Source organism: Vombatus ursinus, unplaced genomic scaffold (assembly GCF_900497805.2).
Source record: "Vombatus ursinus unplaced genomic scaffold, bare-nosed wombat genome assembly UNPS02014779.1, whole genome shotgun sequence".
In the NCBI taxonomy this organism is placed as follows: Eukaryota; Metazoa; Chordata; class Mammalia; order Diprotodontia; family Vombatidae; genus Vombatus; species Vombatus ursinus.
Genome location: NW_020954557.1, coordinates 35,537,210 through 35,553,447, shown reverse-complemented (window position 1 = coordinate 35,553,447; position 16,238 = coordinate 35,537,210). Strand labels below are relative to the sequence as shown.

The window sequence follows — 16,238 nt, the reverse complement described above, 5'->3', positions numbered from 1 at the left end:
CAATTTTTTCTAAAAGGCTATATTTGCATCCTCTTGGGTTGGTCTGGATGTGATATCTTGGTCAGAGGGATGGTCCAAAACAATGTAAGTTCCTTCCAGATTTATCAGTCTATACACTAATATCCCAATTAAACAGATGACTGAACTTACATTAACCAAAAGATTACTTTGGCACTGTTAACTCATCTTTAGTTATGTGTTTTTTATGCCCAGGTTTTATAACAAAAGTCAGAAATTTGAATCACTGCATGCTAAAGACAAAATATTATTAAGAGAATTTGAATTGGTTAAAATGAGTTTCATTCCTTTGAGATAACTAATAGAAAACAAGGGAAAATGTGTGTCAGAAAATCTGGTTTCTCAGAGGGAAGATTTTATTTTAAAAAATATAAAAATAAGTTGATATGTTTCAAATGGCGAGAATTACAATGATGAAAACCTTTAAAATTATCCACACAAAACAATGTGAATAATTTCACAGTTACGGTGTTCAAATTTCTCATAACTACATGTCCTTTCACAATGATATCTTAATCCCCATTAAAAATAAATATATTACCTTGCTGAAATAATATTTTGTAAGACTGGTGCTGTAGAAATTTTGTAAGAATGGTGCTGTAGAAAACTTAAATCCAGCTAGAAGATCTGTTATTGATAAAGTAAATGAGGTCATAGCTGATATATGATGTAACGTGAGGATCATTTAAACATAACATTCACCTAACCAACAAAATACTCCTGGGAGGGGGAAAAACTGGGCTTGTCTATATTTGTACAAGATGTAATATGAAACTTATAATTAAGTCTTTAACTTTTAAAAACTACAACAAAAAAACCCAATGAATAAATTCATATTATTATGTCCTCAGACTATCAGAAAATATTTACAGAAAAATAATTTTTTTACTGATACATACACCGATTCAATGAGAGTTTGACAATTTTATTCACAAAATATAAGCAAGCATTATGTTCTTCTCTTAAATGAAAATGTTCTCTTCAAATATGTTTAACCAAGGGGGGAAGGTTTTTGGTTTTTTTTTGGGGGGGGGAGGAGATTATAAAACATCTTTCAATGAAAACCTCTTAAAAATGTATAATACAAATGAGTACTTTATACAAAGGTTCTTTTTTGAAATAAAGTTCAGCAATAAATGTAAAAAAATTCAGTTCAGACTGAATGTAAGGCATTTCAGTATTATTTTCGCCTTGCTGGAGAGTTTTCTCTTCGGCGATCACAGCTCCTCTTTGACTCTCGGGATTGCTCACGTCTGCTGTGTTTTTCAGATTCCTTTTCTGCACCATTCCAACGTCGATCTTCCTCATCTCTGGGGTTTGGATGACTTCTACTCCTTTCTCTTGACTTCGATCTCTCTTTCCTCCTATGATTCTCACTGTCTTTGTTTCGGTGTTTTTCTCTTTCATTTTCAGAAAAGGAATTCCTTCTTTGTCCTCTTCTCTTCTTGGTATCACCAGATTTATTTTCTGGCTCTATGTATTTATCATGATCTCTGTCCTTTAAAATCCTGTAATTGTTTTGTTCTGTGGTAGTATCTCTGTCAGGGGCATGTTTTGATGAGTTCTCTCTCCAATTTGAATCTCTTAAATTTCGGTCTGTAATTTTTTCTGATCTTCTGTCTTCTTCAGTTTTTGTCTCTTGCTGTCTTTTTTCCATTTTATTTTCCACGTGTTTCTTTTCATTTGTTTTCTTTTTCTTAATTGTTTTATCTGTTTCTTTATTTTTCTTTTTTCTTTGTTCTTTTTTCCTCTTATCTTTATCTAAAAGTGAAAGCATAAAATACATGTTAATTAACATTTATTTTAATCTTATGTCTTAATTTATGATAATACATAAAAATAATACTCTTCACAGCTTGCCCAATAGAGTAAAATTTCATTAATCTCAGGCGAAATGGGATGAAAGCCAAGTTTAATGGAGGAAAACCTCTGAATTTTAGCTATTTTTTAAAGGGTCATGACTGTGATCCTCAGGCACAAAATAATAAGTATAGAATGTCACTCTAATCCTCTTTGTTTTGTTTCTTATAGATAAACTAAAGAGAAAGATGACAGATTCTATACCACTGATGAGACTTCTATGCATTCCTTACAACTGTTTTTCCAAAATGAAGTTAGTTGTGCCTGAGAAGTAAAAGAAAGCCCACACAGGTTCCATTCTCTCCTCAGCGATAAGGGATACTGTGCCAGATCTGCCGGGAATCAAAACAAGGAAAGACAACAAAGACAGCAATATTTTTGGAAGATGTGGGAAATGGAGTGATACATTAAACAGTCTGTTATATTCTTCTATTCAAGTAAATATTCATGAAGTGCTGACTACGTGCCAAGCACCGCACCAGCAAGTGGGGACACACAGACAAAATGAAAACCTCATTCTGGCCCTTCAGGAGCTTAGATTCAACTAAAGATTCTATTACTTTTAAGTTTAGAATTTTTTGTAGGCTCTACTCTTTTTTAAGACTGTCTCCCCTTAACTTGACCAAGCTAATGATATGCATTAGCGCTCTGATCTGCTCCTTCTGCCCGTTGTAGTGTGGACATGTGATCAGCGTTAGCCCTCCTGTACTTCAGAACCCTTGAGCTCACGTGATCCACCAGCTTCAGACTCCCCAGATGAGAGATTACAGGCATAATGCTACCATACTCAGCCACAGACACTTTTTTAAAAGTCCGTGATAGAGTGTTATAGGGAGGTTTGAGAGTTGCAAATTACTTAACAATTTGATGAGATGTAGTTCTCACAAGTACACATACAGAACAATAATAAATAAGAACACCTCTGAGAGACATTTAGGGCCTTGATGTGCTTCTGTTAAGTGAACTGGAACATTATTAGCAGAGTAGCCAAAAACATTTTCTTTTTTCTTCAAATTAAGATCCTTAACATGGCAGAAACAGTTTTGTTTTCATGTACTATAAGAGCAGCATTAACTAACTATACTGATGAAACAGAACATTAAGCTCTATTAAAATATAAAACCATAATTAATAAGCATTTACTTTCTGAGAAAATATCTCAAAATAACTTAGACCATTTATGAATAGTAAGTCATAAAAATAAGTATGTTTATCTCAAATTTTAGTTATGACCCAATATTTCATCATTTTTGCTATGCTTCTCCAGTTAGGGTACATAAAACAAAGTAAACTGCTGAGATGAACAAAATTATTCTCTTTATGGCATTGGCTCATGCATAGCCAAATGAAAATATGGTAGAAAAATATCCTAAATAAAAAATACTGCCACTCCAAACCCACCTTCATCATTCCCTTCCCAACATTTACCCCAGCAGACTGCAGAATCAGTCAGTTTGTCACTAAGGACTCACCTCTCTGGTTCCCATCAAGCAGCTCAACTGTGCTGCAGCTGTCCATGCAGAAGCCATCTGGCTCTCGGCAGAACCAACATCTCTCTGACCCTGATACACCATGCCCTCACCTTGTGCTTTACTATCATAACCCTCTGACTTTACAATGATAAACAATGACTTCAGGTATTGCCAGCCTTATAAACTTGCGACAATTTCATCATAACGATGTTATGCCATATGCATAATTCGTCTTGCCTATATAATGCTTATTGATTTATTTACAAAAATTCACTGTTGAAATCATATAATAAATCAAATTAATTTTGAATCAGCAAGCTTCCTTACTACAGAAATTCATGCTGTGTTATCATCTGGTCCCAAAACAGACTCAATGAAAGAATAAGTTTTTTTTTAGAGTCAGACTAGGTGAACATTAAATGACCAATATTTATCATACATTGTGTCAAAAATAGGCTTTTCATCAGAAAATAAAACATCTTTTCTCAAAAACATAATGGGCCCCCATACTTCTGACTGTCATATTGCTTGCTCACATCTGAAAAAGAGTACTACATCCCCAGAAACTTTCCAGGAGCTAGGAAATGGCAAGGCCATCTATCTGACTTGATGTTGCATGGCAAAATGCTGCACTGCCTCCCAGTCCACTGGACTAAAAGAACAGGATACAATCCATAGGTATGGTAACCTAAGAAGCCATTAAGAAAGAACACAGAACTGATACAAGGTGAAAACAACAATGGGGATCAAGGAAGAACTAAAGCTAGAATGCTTCATACAATGCAAACCTAAGAACCTTTAACAGTTTTTCCTATGCCAAAAGGGACAATTATGAGGAGTGTGTATGTATCACGAAGTCCCCTGGATCATAAATGCCATGGCATTTCAGAATATCAAGGAAACTTTTTTCAATAAAATATGATCACAGACTAGCCTATCTCCAGAATTGACAGTATTCTCTCCCTTGGGAAATCATTTTGTAACTACTTTGTATTTAATTTTCTATCTACTTGTTGTGCCCCCTCAAGACAGCGTAAGTTCCTTGAAGGCTAAGACAATTTCATTTTTGTTCCTGATCTCCAGCATCTACTACAGTGTGACCTGGAACTGAATAAGTGCTTAATAAAATGTTGGCTGAATGACTTATTGTCTTAAAAAAAAAAAGATTAAAATAAGTAAACTGCTGCATTACAAATATCATATAGGGAAATACTGACCTAAAATACTGAACCCTGAAATAACCCAACTTCATACAAAACATCACGAGTACACATGCGATAGAAGAGGCAGAGGCAAAGCCAACTTCAGATACTCGTTTTTAGTACCTGAGTCAGAGCTCTGGCCACTTGTGGACGAGGAGTCACTGCCACTGGATGAGTCTGAGCTGCTATTGCTGCTGTCAGAATCAGAGTCTGAGGAGTCGGAATCCGAAGAGGAAGAGGAGGAAGAGGAGGAATCTGATGATTCCACATCCTGTTTCTTTGCTATGACGATCTTGGGTACGTTTTTTAGATGTTCTCGTAATTCATCCCTACACAAGAAAATTTCATTTACTTTTTTTTTTTTCAAAAACAAGTACTGATTAATTTTAACTTTAAAGAATATACAATTAAAATGCAATAGAAGTTCAGAAAGAATGAAACGTCTTACGTTAAGCCTCCAAGACCTATGGAAGTAAAGAAGTTGATGGCAAACCGAGTATTTCGTGGATTATCTCGGGGGAGTAAACCTTCAAAGAATGGCTGCAACGTTCTAATAAAGATAAGAATCAGAACAGAAATTGAATGTATCATATAACTCGAATACTGCAATACAAATTTTTTTTATAGAAATCATCTGAAAATGTATTGCAAAGTTTAAAGTAGTAGTAGTACATACAGCACAACCAAATAAGTAATTTCCTCAGCAGTATATTAGACTAGGTTTGCATGAAACCAACAACAGCAAATCATCACATGAGCGGCTTGATTGTGAGATAGTGGGGTACAGTGAAAAGAAAATTCAACTTTCTCTTGTGGAGTCACCAGGTAATTTCAGCAAAACCCTGAACAAATCATGTAAAGCTCTATGAGGCTTTGTTTCTTCATCTGCAAAATGGGGTAAGTACTTAACACTACCTACTTCACAGGGTTGCTGTGAGGAACAAATCATGGATGTGAAGGTGCTTTGTAACCATAAAGTGATAGAGAGGTTGTTGGCACAGTTTTCACATTTTAATTAGTTCAGAAATATAAGCACTACAAACTTATAAAACAACATATGAAAAGTTAATTAAAGTTTTAAATATTGATATGTTTATTAAAATCCAACATGACTACAGTCTTGTGCTATAATTGCTACAATCTTCAAACTTTGTAGAAATGTTCATCAGTTGCTGCTCAGTGACCTAAAGGTTTGTATTTGTTATCCTAGTCTTAAGATCATTCTAAAAATGAAGTTTTGATGTTACTCCACTAATGGAGATAGATCAAATGTCCAAGGTGGCTAGGCAAGATGAATTCCTCTACTGATCTACCAGTCTGAGAAAGGGTCATCCAGAAACTATTGTACAATCAATGTACAATGACAAGGTGTATGCTTGTTAAAATTAAAAATTTATAATCTAAAATTTACCAAGCTAAACAAGTTAAAGAGAAATTTAAATATTTAAACTTTCAAATAATTTTTTTTAAAGTTTGCAGCAGTTATACTTCTGAAGTTATTAAAGTTTAAAATTGCACTAAGACTTTTGGGACATGCTGGATAAATGAAAGTTAATGATAATAATGTTAACAGTGACAGTATGTGGTATACAAGAGTTTTAAATCTTCCTACTAGTAAATGATTTATAAAGAATTATAAAAAACCCAGTGAACTCAAGGGTAAATTATAAAACTATTCTTAACTGCTAGTTAACAGAAAACTATCAAAATCTTAGAGGAGAAACATCGTATCAGTACAACATAAATATAACTTTAAAGTGGTATGTTATGAATGTTTGTACATACGGACTTAAAACTATTAAATATTTTTCTTAATATTTAATGAAGCCCACAAGCAAAAGTACTACTGTGAGGCATGGATAGAAAGTTCTTTATCTGCCAAAGTATCATTTAATTCATTAATTTCCATCAAATTTTTACAAGGGAAGTTTTAGTATTTTAATTCCAGATTAAAGTCACTATCAATATCCATAAACTCAACAAAGAAATGACATTACCTTAATCAATCATCCTTTACAAAAAAGTTATAGGTCAAAACTTGTCACAATTAAAATCTTACACAGATTTCAAAGGCCTAGCTAGTGAATCATTTATTTATACTTAATACAATAAAATTCCAGTATAATAAAATAATATGGATAAGCTCTTGAAACTATGATGGGTGTGTTAAACTCTACATGTGTACATAAAAAAGAGGTATATATGAGAAAGAAAAGCAAAAACATCGAGGACAAAATGTAAATAAATAATGTGCAAAAAGTTCAACTTAAAGAAGTAGAGTGAACTCATGTATGTAGTATGAATTTAGTGTTCCTTTTCCCAGGTTTGTTGACTTTGATTCAAATCACTGATATAGGCCATCTACTCTAAGCCATGGCTTTCAGGATTTCAAAGACTCACCTAAGTGAACTTGCTATTCATGGTTTTAAAATTGGGCTTTATTGTGTGTGGGGGATAGCAGGTGAAAGAAGGAGATGTACAAAAGGTAGGATCCCCAACAGTGATAAAGAATGAATAAAAAAATCATCCTCTTACTCATCCTTCAGTCTTGCATTAAGTTTAGGAAGTCCCATGTATTCACAAAGTTCTTGAAAAAATATTTTGACAAAAATTCTGCTGGAAGACGTAGTAGTTTCTTCACTCAATGTTATACATTCAAGAACCTGAAAATGAGAAAAAAAGCAGACAATTTTACTTTAGTTTTCAAAAGACGGAAACAAAGGAAACATCAGATTCAGGTCTGATTAGATGGTTTAGAGACTGCTTCCATTTCTGAGATTCTATTATCTATACCTACAAGTGATATTAAAAATCATAGCAAATGTTAACCTTACATCGGAAAGTCTTTGACTAGAACTACCTGATTTTTATATACATGACCACTTGGCTAAGTTTAAAAGAATTTCCCTGCACTAGTTTTCAAAACACAAAGGAGATCCTATGATAGGCTCATTTTCTTCCTTGAAGAGGACAACTGGAAGTACCAGAGAAGGGGACTCTGGACGTCTAAGCCTAGCTCTGCCAAGTGAAATGATGTGTGACCAAAGCAAGTGGTTTCACATCTTCAGGCCTCAGTTTTCTTATAAGTCTAACGAAGGGGTCACGCCAACAATAGCCTCAAAAGTTGCTGCCGGTTTTAACATTTTCTAATTTTTAACATGCTTTTATGTCAGGACATTCTGGTTTTTTCATTATATAATGATGAAGCAAGGATTATTAGCTCCTAAAAACTTTGGAGTTTTGCAAAAAATAACATCACTATGTATATGTATGTGTGTAGTATAGGATCTTGCACAATATGTGGCACATATTCAAATACTAAGACTATAAAATCATTAAAAGTGAGGATAGCATGAACACGAAGCTATTCAGAATACCAGTGGGATGGAATGGGAACCATTCTTTGCTCCATGAAGGAATTAAGTTTTACAAAAAATTAAAGGCAGTTTCCAATCTATGAGTAGCTTGTACTTAAAAATTAGTTTAAGGTATTATCTTATAGAAATTATGTCATAAATAGGTGTTACAATCCCAAGCTCAACTCACAAAAGTCTAATTAACTCCATGTTTGAGAATATCTATTATTTGTAACATTATTTCTATGGAAAAATGGAATTCCAACTCAGGACAGGAACCTATCTCTTCCTACTTCATATTATACTGATCCTAGTCATGTTAGGGGCAGAAAAAAGGAGGGGTCAAGTAACTCATCCAACTCTATCCATCATCCCGAAAGATGGCACTTTAAGTGAGTGGCTTCCCAGGTGATCTGCTCTGAGAAATACAAGATTGTTACTGCTCTGCTTGAGTCACAAGCTCAATATGCCAGGCATCGCTAACTTTACACAATAAACAAAAAATATTTTACACTAAATAGGCCCATAGGTTGTAAAGCCTAAAAATGTCAAGATGTTTCAAGAAGGTTTTTCTTTAAATAAATTTTACAGATTACAATCTAATGACAGTTTACTTAGAGATCTATGCAGAACATTTTTACACTTTTGTGATCATTGTAATGAAGAGGAGATAGTCTCCTAAAGACATCCTTAAAGGCACTATCAGAGATAAGAGTATCTATCAGAGAAAGTCCCTTGGAATGATGCTGGATGGCATGGTACTTATGTTAACTACTCAGTTTTTTAGGACTTTTCTTGTGAGAAAAATGCCTACAGGTAGAACTTTCAATAGCAGTAAAGCATACATTTCATTTGAAAGTTTATTTCCTCAAAAGTAAAATTATGGCTAGATTTTTTTAAAATCTTATTTAAGAATAATAAAGAATTTGGGAGAAAGCTGGAATGTACATCTTACTACTCACACTCCATGGAAGTGAATCAGTATATAAGAGATGAGCAAACATCTTGGCAACATTTCGCAATTTGTTTGTTTCCAAGCGATGTATGGTATCATATTGTTCTTTGAAAATACCCTCAAAGGATTCCATGTATTCCTTTTTCAGCATGCAGAAACGCTGGAAGAATAAAAACAAATAGAATGAGTTCTGAGTATGACTCCCCCAAAGAAATTAATAAATTAAATTGTACATTTTTTACATCAAATGATGCATATACATATATGTTGATATGTAATATTTGATAGATTCAGGGGTGGGGGAACCTGTTGCCTCGAGGTCACATGTGGCCTTCCAGATCCTTGGGTGTACCCTTCTGACTGATTTCAAGTTTTACAGAACAAATCCTTTTATTAAAGTGATTAAGGTGATCACCGATTTATTGAACCTTGGATTCAGTCAAAGGGCCACATGTGGCCCCAAGGCCACAGTTTCCCCACCTGTGTTAAAATAAAGTTATATCTGCAAAAGATTAGAGATGCAGGTATTTGTACAGAGAAGCAGTATTACAATAGGAGTTGGGCCTAGAAGATGAAAAAGTACAGGTTTTAAAATTAATATTTCCTGGCCCCATGACTATGCTGCCTGACACGAGGAACTGAGGGAATACAAAACAAAACATATACTTAATTATATTAGGATGGGAAAACTGCCAGGAAGAAGTAGAAATTTCCAAAAGCCTTGGAAGGATGGTTCACTGTGTTGCAATGTCAGGGTGTTCCAAGCAACAGGGTGATACATAGGAAAGTGTGCAGTTGGGAGTGGGACTGGGAAAATCTTACATGAGATAGTGAAATTTAAACTAGCTTTAAACTTCTCTTTTTTTAAAAAATTAAAACAAAATCGTTGGTTAGTCCATACTATTCATGATAAAAAAACAACAAAGTAGCTGTATCCTTGTTATGACTCAAAGTCTGAAATGTGAAACTCACCCCTGCCAACAAGCCAAAAAATTTCTCATATGTCCTCTGTTGGGCACAGCAGTCAAGTATCATGTTGCAAAGTTCTTTCTATTTAGGGAGAAAAAATTAATGCAATTATTACTCTCAAGAAAAGCTTGCATCCACATAGCATATAAATTTATCCAAATATCAGACACAGACTTAACTTTAAACAGTGTGACAAAAATGTTTGTCTCATTATGACAAATTGAAAATATCAACTGAACCACCATGGACCCACAGTTTTTAAAAAACGGGGATCAATTTTCACAAAGAAAAGGGTTTGTTTTTTTTTTTGGCGGGACTTCCTTCAACAAACATCTATTAGGCATTGGGCTAGGCCCTGGGAATACAAAGACAAAAACTGAAAATCCTTTTCCTCAAAAGAGTTTACATTCTATTGGATTGAGAGGGGATGTGGGGGGAAGGGGAGGGAAGGAAGATGGGGTCTGGAGAAACAACACTGACAAGGAAAATTAAATACAATACAAAAATCAAGTGAAAAATATTTACAAAGTATGGTGGGGAGGGGATCAGAATGGGTTTCCTTTATTAAGAATTTGGTGTGAAAGAAAATTAGTACTTTCCTATATATATGTGAAGTTTAAGATGTCCAATAGGCAGCTGATGAAGTTGGACTGGAGTCCAAGAAACTGGAGCTAGATATATAGAGCTAAGAGTTAGCAAAGAGATGATGGTTAAACTCACTGGAGCTGATGAAACTGCCAAAGCAGAGGGTGTAACGAAAGGAGAAAAGGGCAAAAGGTAGAGCCCCTGGGCATACCATGTAGAGAGAGTAGGAAATGGAAGAAGACACATCCAAGGACAATGAGAAGTAGCAAGTAAACAGAGGGAGGCAGAGTCAAGAGAGAGCATTGTTGTAAAGACACAGGCAAGAGAATGTCCAGCAGTAGAGAGTGGTTTACAGAAGAGCAATGAGAAAAAGCCATCTGATTTGACAATTCCAACTTTGAAGACAGCAGCTTCAGTTGAGGGATGAAGTTAGAAGATGGATGCAAGGAATGTAAATAGCTTCTTCTAGGTCAGAAATTATTAACCTGTGAAACACAAACCGGGTAACAGCATTTCAAAATAGTTTGCTGTCTTGGTGCATTTGTGAAAGGATCATTAGGTTTCACTAGAATGCCAGAAGTCCACGATACACATATAGTTAAGCATACCTTTTCTAGGTATTGGCTGTGGAAGGGAGCAGGGACACAGGGTCCCAGAGGTGGAATGCAAGAGATCTAGGAGTATTTGTAAGTAGTTGGAGACAGCTGATAACCAAGCATTAGGAAAAGGGAGCAGTAACTGAAAGGGCAAGCACATGAAGGAAGGGCACAAAAACAGCAGCTGGAGAAGGGCCATGTGTTCTTTAAGACACAGTAAAGAACAAGAGTGAAGAACGACGTAGCAATAATATGAAACGCAGCCTTGGGGAAAAGTCAGTGCTTAGGATAGATGACCAGAAATTTTTTCAGTGGTATGAGTCAAGGTTCCCTCGTACATTCAAAAAAATTCAAAGGATCAAGATTACATTTACATTCAATTTGTGATATAAGGGATACAAGATATACTTACAGATTTACTATAAAAGGACTACTTCTTTAATTTTAATTAATAGTTTAATAATCAATAATCAATAATTAATGATTACTTATAATGCAGAAAACATTGAAAAATGGATAACCCTACAATTAACTAGTTGAAAACTCTTTCATTAAATCCAATGGTCTTTCCCCGGTCCTCATTCTTGTTGCCCTCTCTCTAGTGTTGGTCACTGTCTGACAGTTCCTCCTCAGCCTTCTTTGATAGATCATCATTCACATACTGATTCCTAAGGGTGGGAAACTGTTCTCTCCAAAGGTATCAATGGCCTCTGAACTGCCAAATCTAATGGCCTTTTTTTTCAATCCTCATCTTTCTTGATCTCTCTGAAGCCTGACACGTTGATCACCCTCTTCTCCATCATACTTTCTTCTAGGTTTTTGCAACACTGACCAACTTTCACATTGTTAACTGCTGTTAACTGTGGGGGGGCCCCACAGTTCTGTCCTGAGCCCACTCCTCTACACTATTTTGCTTGATGATCTCATTAGTTCCTATGGTTCAATTAATCATCTCTATGCTGATGATTCTGAAATCAGTTTACCCAGCCCTAACTTTTCTGCTAACCTTTAGCGTCCCATCGATAACTGCTTATTGGATATCTGGAAATGAATGACCTGTAGACACCCTGAACTCAAAATATCCAAAAATGAACTTATTATCTTTCCCCCCAAATCCTCTCTTTTCCTTAAACTCTCCTTTACTGTCAAGGGCACCACCATCATCCCAGTCACCCAAGTTCACATGCCAGATAGCACCCTTGACTCTTCACTCTTAACTTCTGCCTGTTCGTTATGTTGCTGAATCCTACTGATTCTACCTTCACAACAACTTGTGTATTTACTTTTCTATGTCCTCTGCCACTGCCACTATGCTGGTGCGAGCTTTTATCATCTCAGGCCCAGACTACTGTAGTGGCCTTCTGGCTGCTCTCCCTAACTCAAGTCTGACTCTAGTCTGCCCTTCATGCAGTTGTCAAAGTTATCTTTCTAAAGCACAGGTCTGACTATGTCACATCCCTACTCAATAAACCACAATGGCTCCCTACTATCCCCAGGATCAAATACAAAATCCCCTTTGGCTTTTAAAACCATTCACAACCTGCCCTATCTTTGTAGGCTGATTTCACAGTATTCCTCGTCTTTATACTCTTTATGTTCCAGTCAGATTGACTAATCTTTAAATGGTATTCCACCATCTGTCTCAATCTGCAACCTGAGTCCATTAATTTTTAGTCAGAAGGTAGGGAACATGCTTTGTGATTTGCCCTCTGGAATTCTGCTTCTTCACTGTGTTGATCAGAGTTAAATCTTTCTAAGTTGCTGATTTTTGCAATGCTTTTATTGTATAAATTGTTTTCCTGGTTCTACTCATTTCCCTCTGCATCAGTTCATACAAGTTTTCCTTAGGTTACTCTGCATGTGTCCCTCTACTCATTTTCTTAGTACATAATAGTGTTATATTACTTTCATATACCATAATTTATTCAGCCACTCCCCAACTGACAGGCATTCTTTTAGTTCTCAGTTGTTTACCACTATATCTCTCAACAGTTTCTTTAACATTTACTCTGTTTTTGATACTCTTCCCCATTTGATTCAATATGAGATAAAGCCTCAAAGTTTTAATTCTAATTTCCTTTATTAGTGATTTGGAGCAATCTCTCATGGCTCTTGAACTAGAAACATTTATTCTTTTGAAAACCAGTTAGTATTCTTTGCCTAGCTAAATACTGAGCAATGGTTCTTGTTCTAATATACTTGAACCAATTTCCTATTTATCTTGGACTTTTATAAAACCAAGATACTTAATGGGAAGATTTTTTGTTGCTTGACAATTTATTTTTTTCTATGTGCTTTAACTTATTCATATAAATGTTTTTTAATTATCTATTTTGGCTTCTGTGATCTTCTTTGTCCTTTGTTTGAATACCATAGGTTTAAAAAAAAAAGACCCCAGAAACCATCAATAGCCAAATGAAAAGATTCTCCAAATCACTAACAGAGAAATGCAAATTAAAGCAATCCTCAAGTTTCACTTTACCTGTCATTAGATTGGCCAAGCTAATAAAAAGGTAACTGACAAATGTTGGAGGGGATGAGGGAAAATAAGCATACCTATACACTGCTGGTATAACTGTGAATTGGTCCAGTCATTCTGGAAAGCAATTTGGAACCACGCTCAAAAAGTGACTATAACTCTTGACCCAGCAACACCACTAAAAATGGGAGCTATTTTTCTGGTGGTAAACAACTGGGAACAAAAGGGAAGTGAAGAAGGTCAAAGATAGGAAGAAAGGTCTCATGTGTGACAAAACATCAGCGATATTGTTTATGGAAGCAAAAAACTGGAGACAAAGTAAAGGCCCAAGTATTGAGGAATAGCTGACAAATGGATATAATGGGGCACCGTAAGAAATTATCACTTTGAGGAGTTCAGGGAAACACAGGAAGCAAAGGCTCAATGACCACTTAATGGGTGTGCTGTGTTAGGGATTCTTTTTTCAGGCAAGGATTGGATTACTTGGCTGCTGAAGTTCCTTCCAGCTCTGAAACTCTGTGAAGACTTGCATGATTTGACATACACTGAAGTAAGCAGAACAAAGAGGACAATATACTTTCCCAGGAATGAACAGAAGCATGTACCATTTGAGCTATTTAAAAAAAAAAAGGAGGGGAAAAAGTAACAACCTTTCAGTTTCCCCAACTATAAAATCAGAGATTGGAGATGGTCTCTAGTAAAGTCCTTCTAGCTCTAAATCCTAAGAATCATCAAGTCATTCATCTTGGTCACTGTGCGTAGGTCATTTGTGAGTCAATGTGTGATTTACTGTCAGATACTTGGATGAATGAATTTCCCCATTTTTTGGAGAACAACAATTTGCATATTTTTTCTCAGCTAATTTTTTCCAAAAGCAATCTACATATATTTTATTCTGCATGCTTAATAAATTGTCTCTTACTTCACAAAAGACAGAAAAATACAGTCTGAATGAATGACATGCTGATTCCCCCAAGATTACTAAAAGAATAAGATATTAGAATGAAATGAAGGATTTCATTAAGTTGGACTGATCTTCTCTGAAGAATTTATGGAAACAGATGGTTAAGAACAGCACAAGATGAGAAAGCATTGAAGGGCTGTAAATCTACAGTGGGGAAAAGACTTCCCATGCTAATGAAACCATGGATCCACCAAAGTACTAGGTGCTCAATATTCACCCTTGATTTCAGGGAAAGATGTATGCATGAGTGTACGGTTTTCTGGTATAGTCTGTCATGGTCCACTACAGGTCCAAAATATCTAAAGTATGTAGGACTCTTAGAATGCTTAAGTGACAAAGTTTGGGTTTTTATTTTTTTGGGAGTGGGGGGCGGGTAAGGAAAAGAAGGATTCAAATAAGCTTAATATATAATTCCTAAATTGCATACATTTACAACCTAATTATCAATCGGGGGCAGATTTTTTACATAGAGTACTTGAAAGTTTTGCCTTATAAAAAGTGCATGTTTTGGTTAAAAATGGGTTTAACATGTTAGCATTTTGTTAAAAGCAAATCTTTGAAAAACAGCAGGAAGTCACATATCACATATATCACATAGTATATTAAATTTAAAATTTGTAAATGTATGCAAAAATATACTAAAAGTACTCTAATCTAATGTTAAATCAGAAAAATATCAAACTTAAAGTCACAGTTTTTCTGAATGCTGTCATATTACATTAGGTTGATGTATTAAAATGTATACTAACTTTTTATGCCTCTTTCTTAAGGAATAATATTGTAGTTAATTAGGTTTTAAACAATGAAATTGGTTAAAATGCTGATACCACTGCTAACGAAATCAGCAGTACTTGCAAAACAAATTACTTTCTCCTCTCTGCCCCCCACCCCAGTCTAAATGCAATTACAGTACTGCAATCCCATGTGGTTTACAATAATTAAATATTTTAACATTTTAATTAAATATTACAATGATTTTTAGGAGAGCATCTCAAATAACCATATGCATGAAAAAAAGATTTAGTCACAAAGACATCCTTGCAAATGTTATCAAGAGATTGAGGTGAGTTCTAGAATAACTATCCTCTGGATTAAAATTAAAGTTTACAATGCTTTAATTGTATTTTTTGAGTGATGTGACAAGTTCACATAGTAATTCTGTCTTCAATTATAATTTTAAAGGTTAATTCACTAATATATTTTCCTTCCAATGACGATACCTTTAGTAAAAATCAAGAGACAAATAGGGATCTTTAAATTCCATTATGTAGCCACCAGCTTCAGTAGGAGAGAAAAAAAATACTTTGCTTATTTAAATATTTTAAATTTCAAAAGCAATATTCTTTGCTTAGAATTATGTGATATATTTTTTCACTTATTTGATTATTTTAACCATTCAAGAACAAGGAAGGAAGCAAAAGAATCATTCTGTATATAATTCTAGCGTGCATGATTATCTGTGGTTTTTTAGCTTCTGCTACATGAATCAACTAGGAAGAAAAGATGTTAGGGACAACTAAAAGCAGGTACGGAACTAACAACAAGTGGTGGATTTTAGCCTGACATCTAGGGAGGAAACAACAGAACTCTAAAAAAGGAGATATTCTAGATTCCTTTCAAGATGGAGCACAGTCCCCTAAAAATCTTACAGGACCCTGACAGCACCACTGTATGACCTTAAGTCAACAAGAAAAGTTTAAATTCCATTTAGGAAGGCAAATACATTTTGGTTTAGACACACACACACACACACACACACACACACACACACACACACACACA

At 35.0% G+C, this 16,238-nt stretch overlaps 1 protein-coding gene across 1 annotated transcript in view; it reads right to left on the bottom strand.

The window, feature by feature from the left end:
• Nucleotides 1–922: 922 nt before the first annotated feature.
• Nucleotides 923–16,238, bottom strand: part of CWC22 (CWC22 spliceosome associated protein homolog) — a 73,397-nt gene continuing 58,081 nt past the window's right edge. The window contains exons 15-20 of the mRNA XM_027866149.1: nt 9,836–9,913; nt 8,871–9,023; nt 7,088–7,215; nt 5,001–5,102; nt 4,676–4,881; nt 923–1,779 (exon numbers count right to left, since the gene is read on the bottom strand). Coding sequence (XP_027721950.1) covers nt 1,199–1,779; nt 4,676–4,881; nt 5,001–5,102; nt 7,088–7,215; nt 8,871–9,023; nt 9,836–9,913 — 1,248 coding nt within the window. The 3' untranslated portion in view covers nt 923–1,198. The remainder of the gene's footprint in view (nt 1,780–4,675; nt 4,882–5,000; nt 5,103–7,087; nt 7,216–8,870; nt 9,024–9,835; nt 9,914–16,238) is intronic.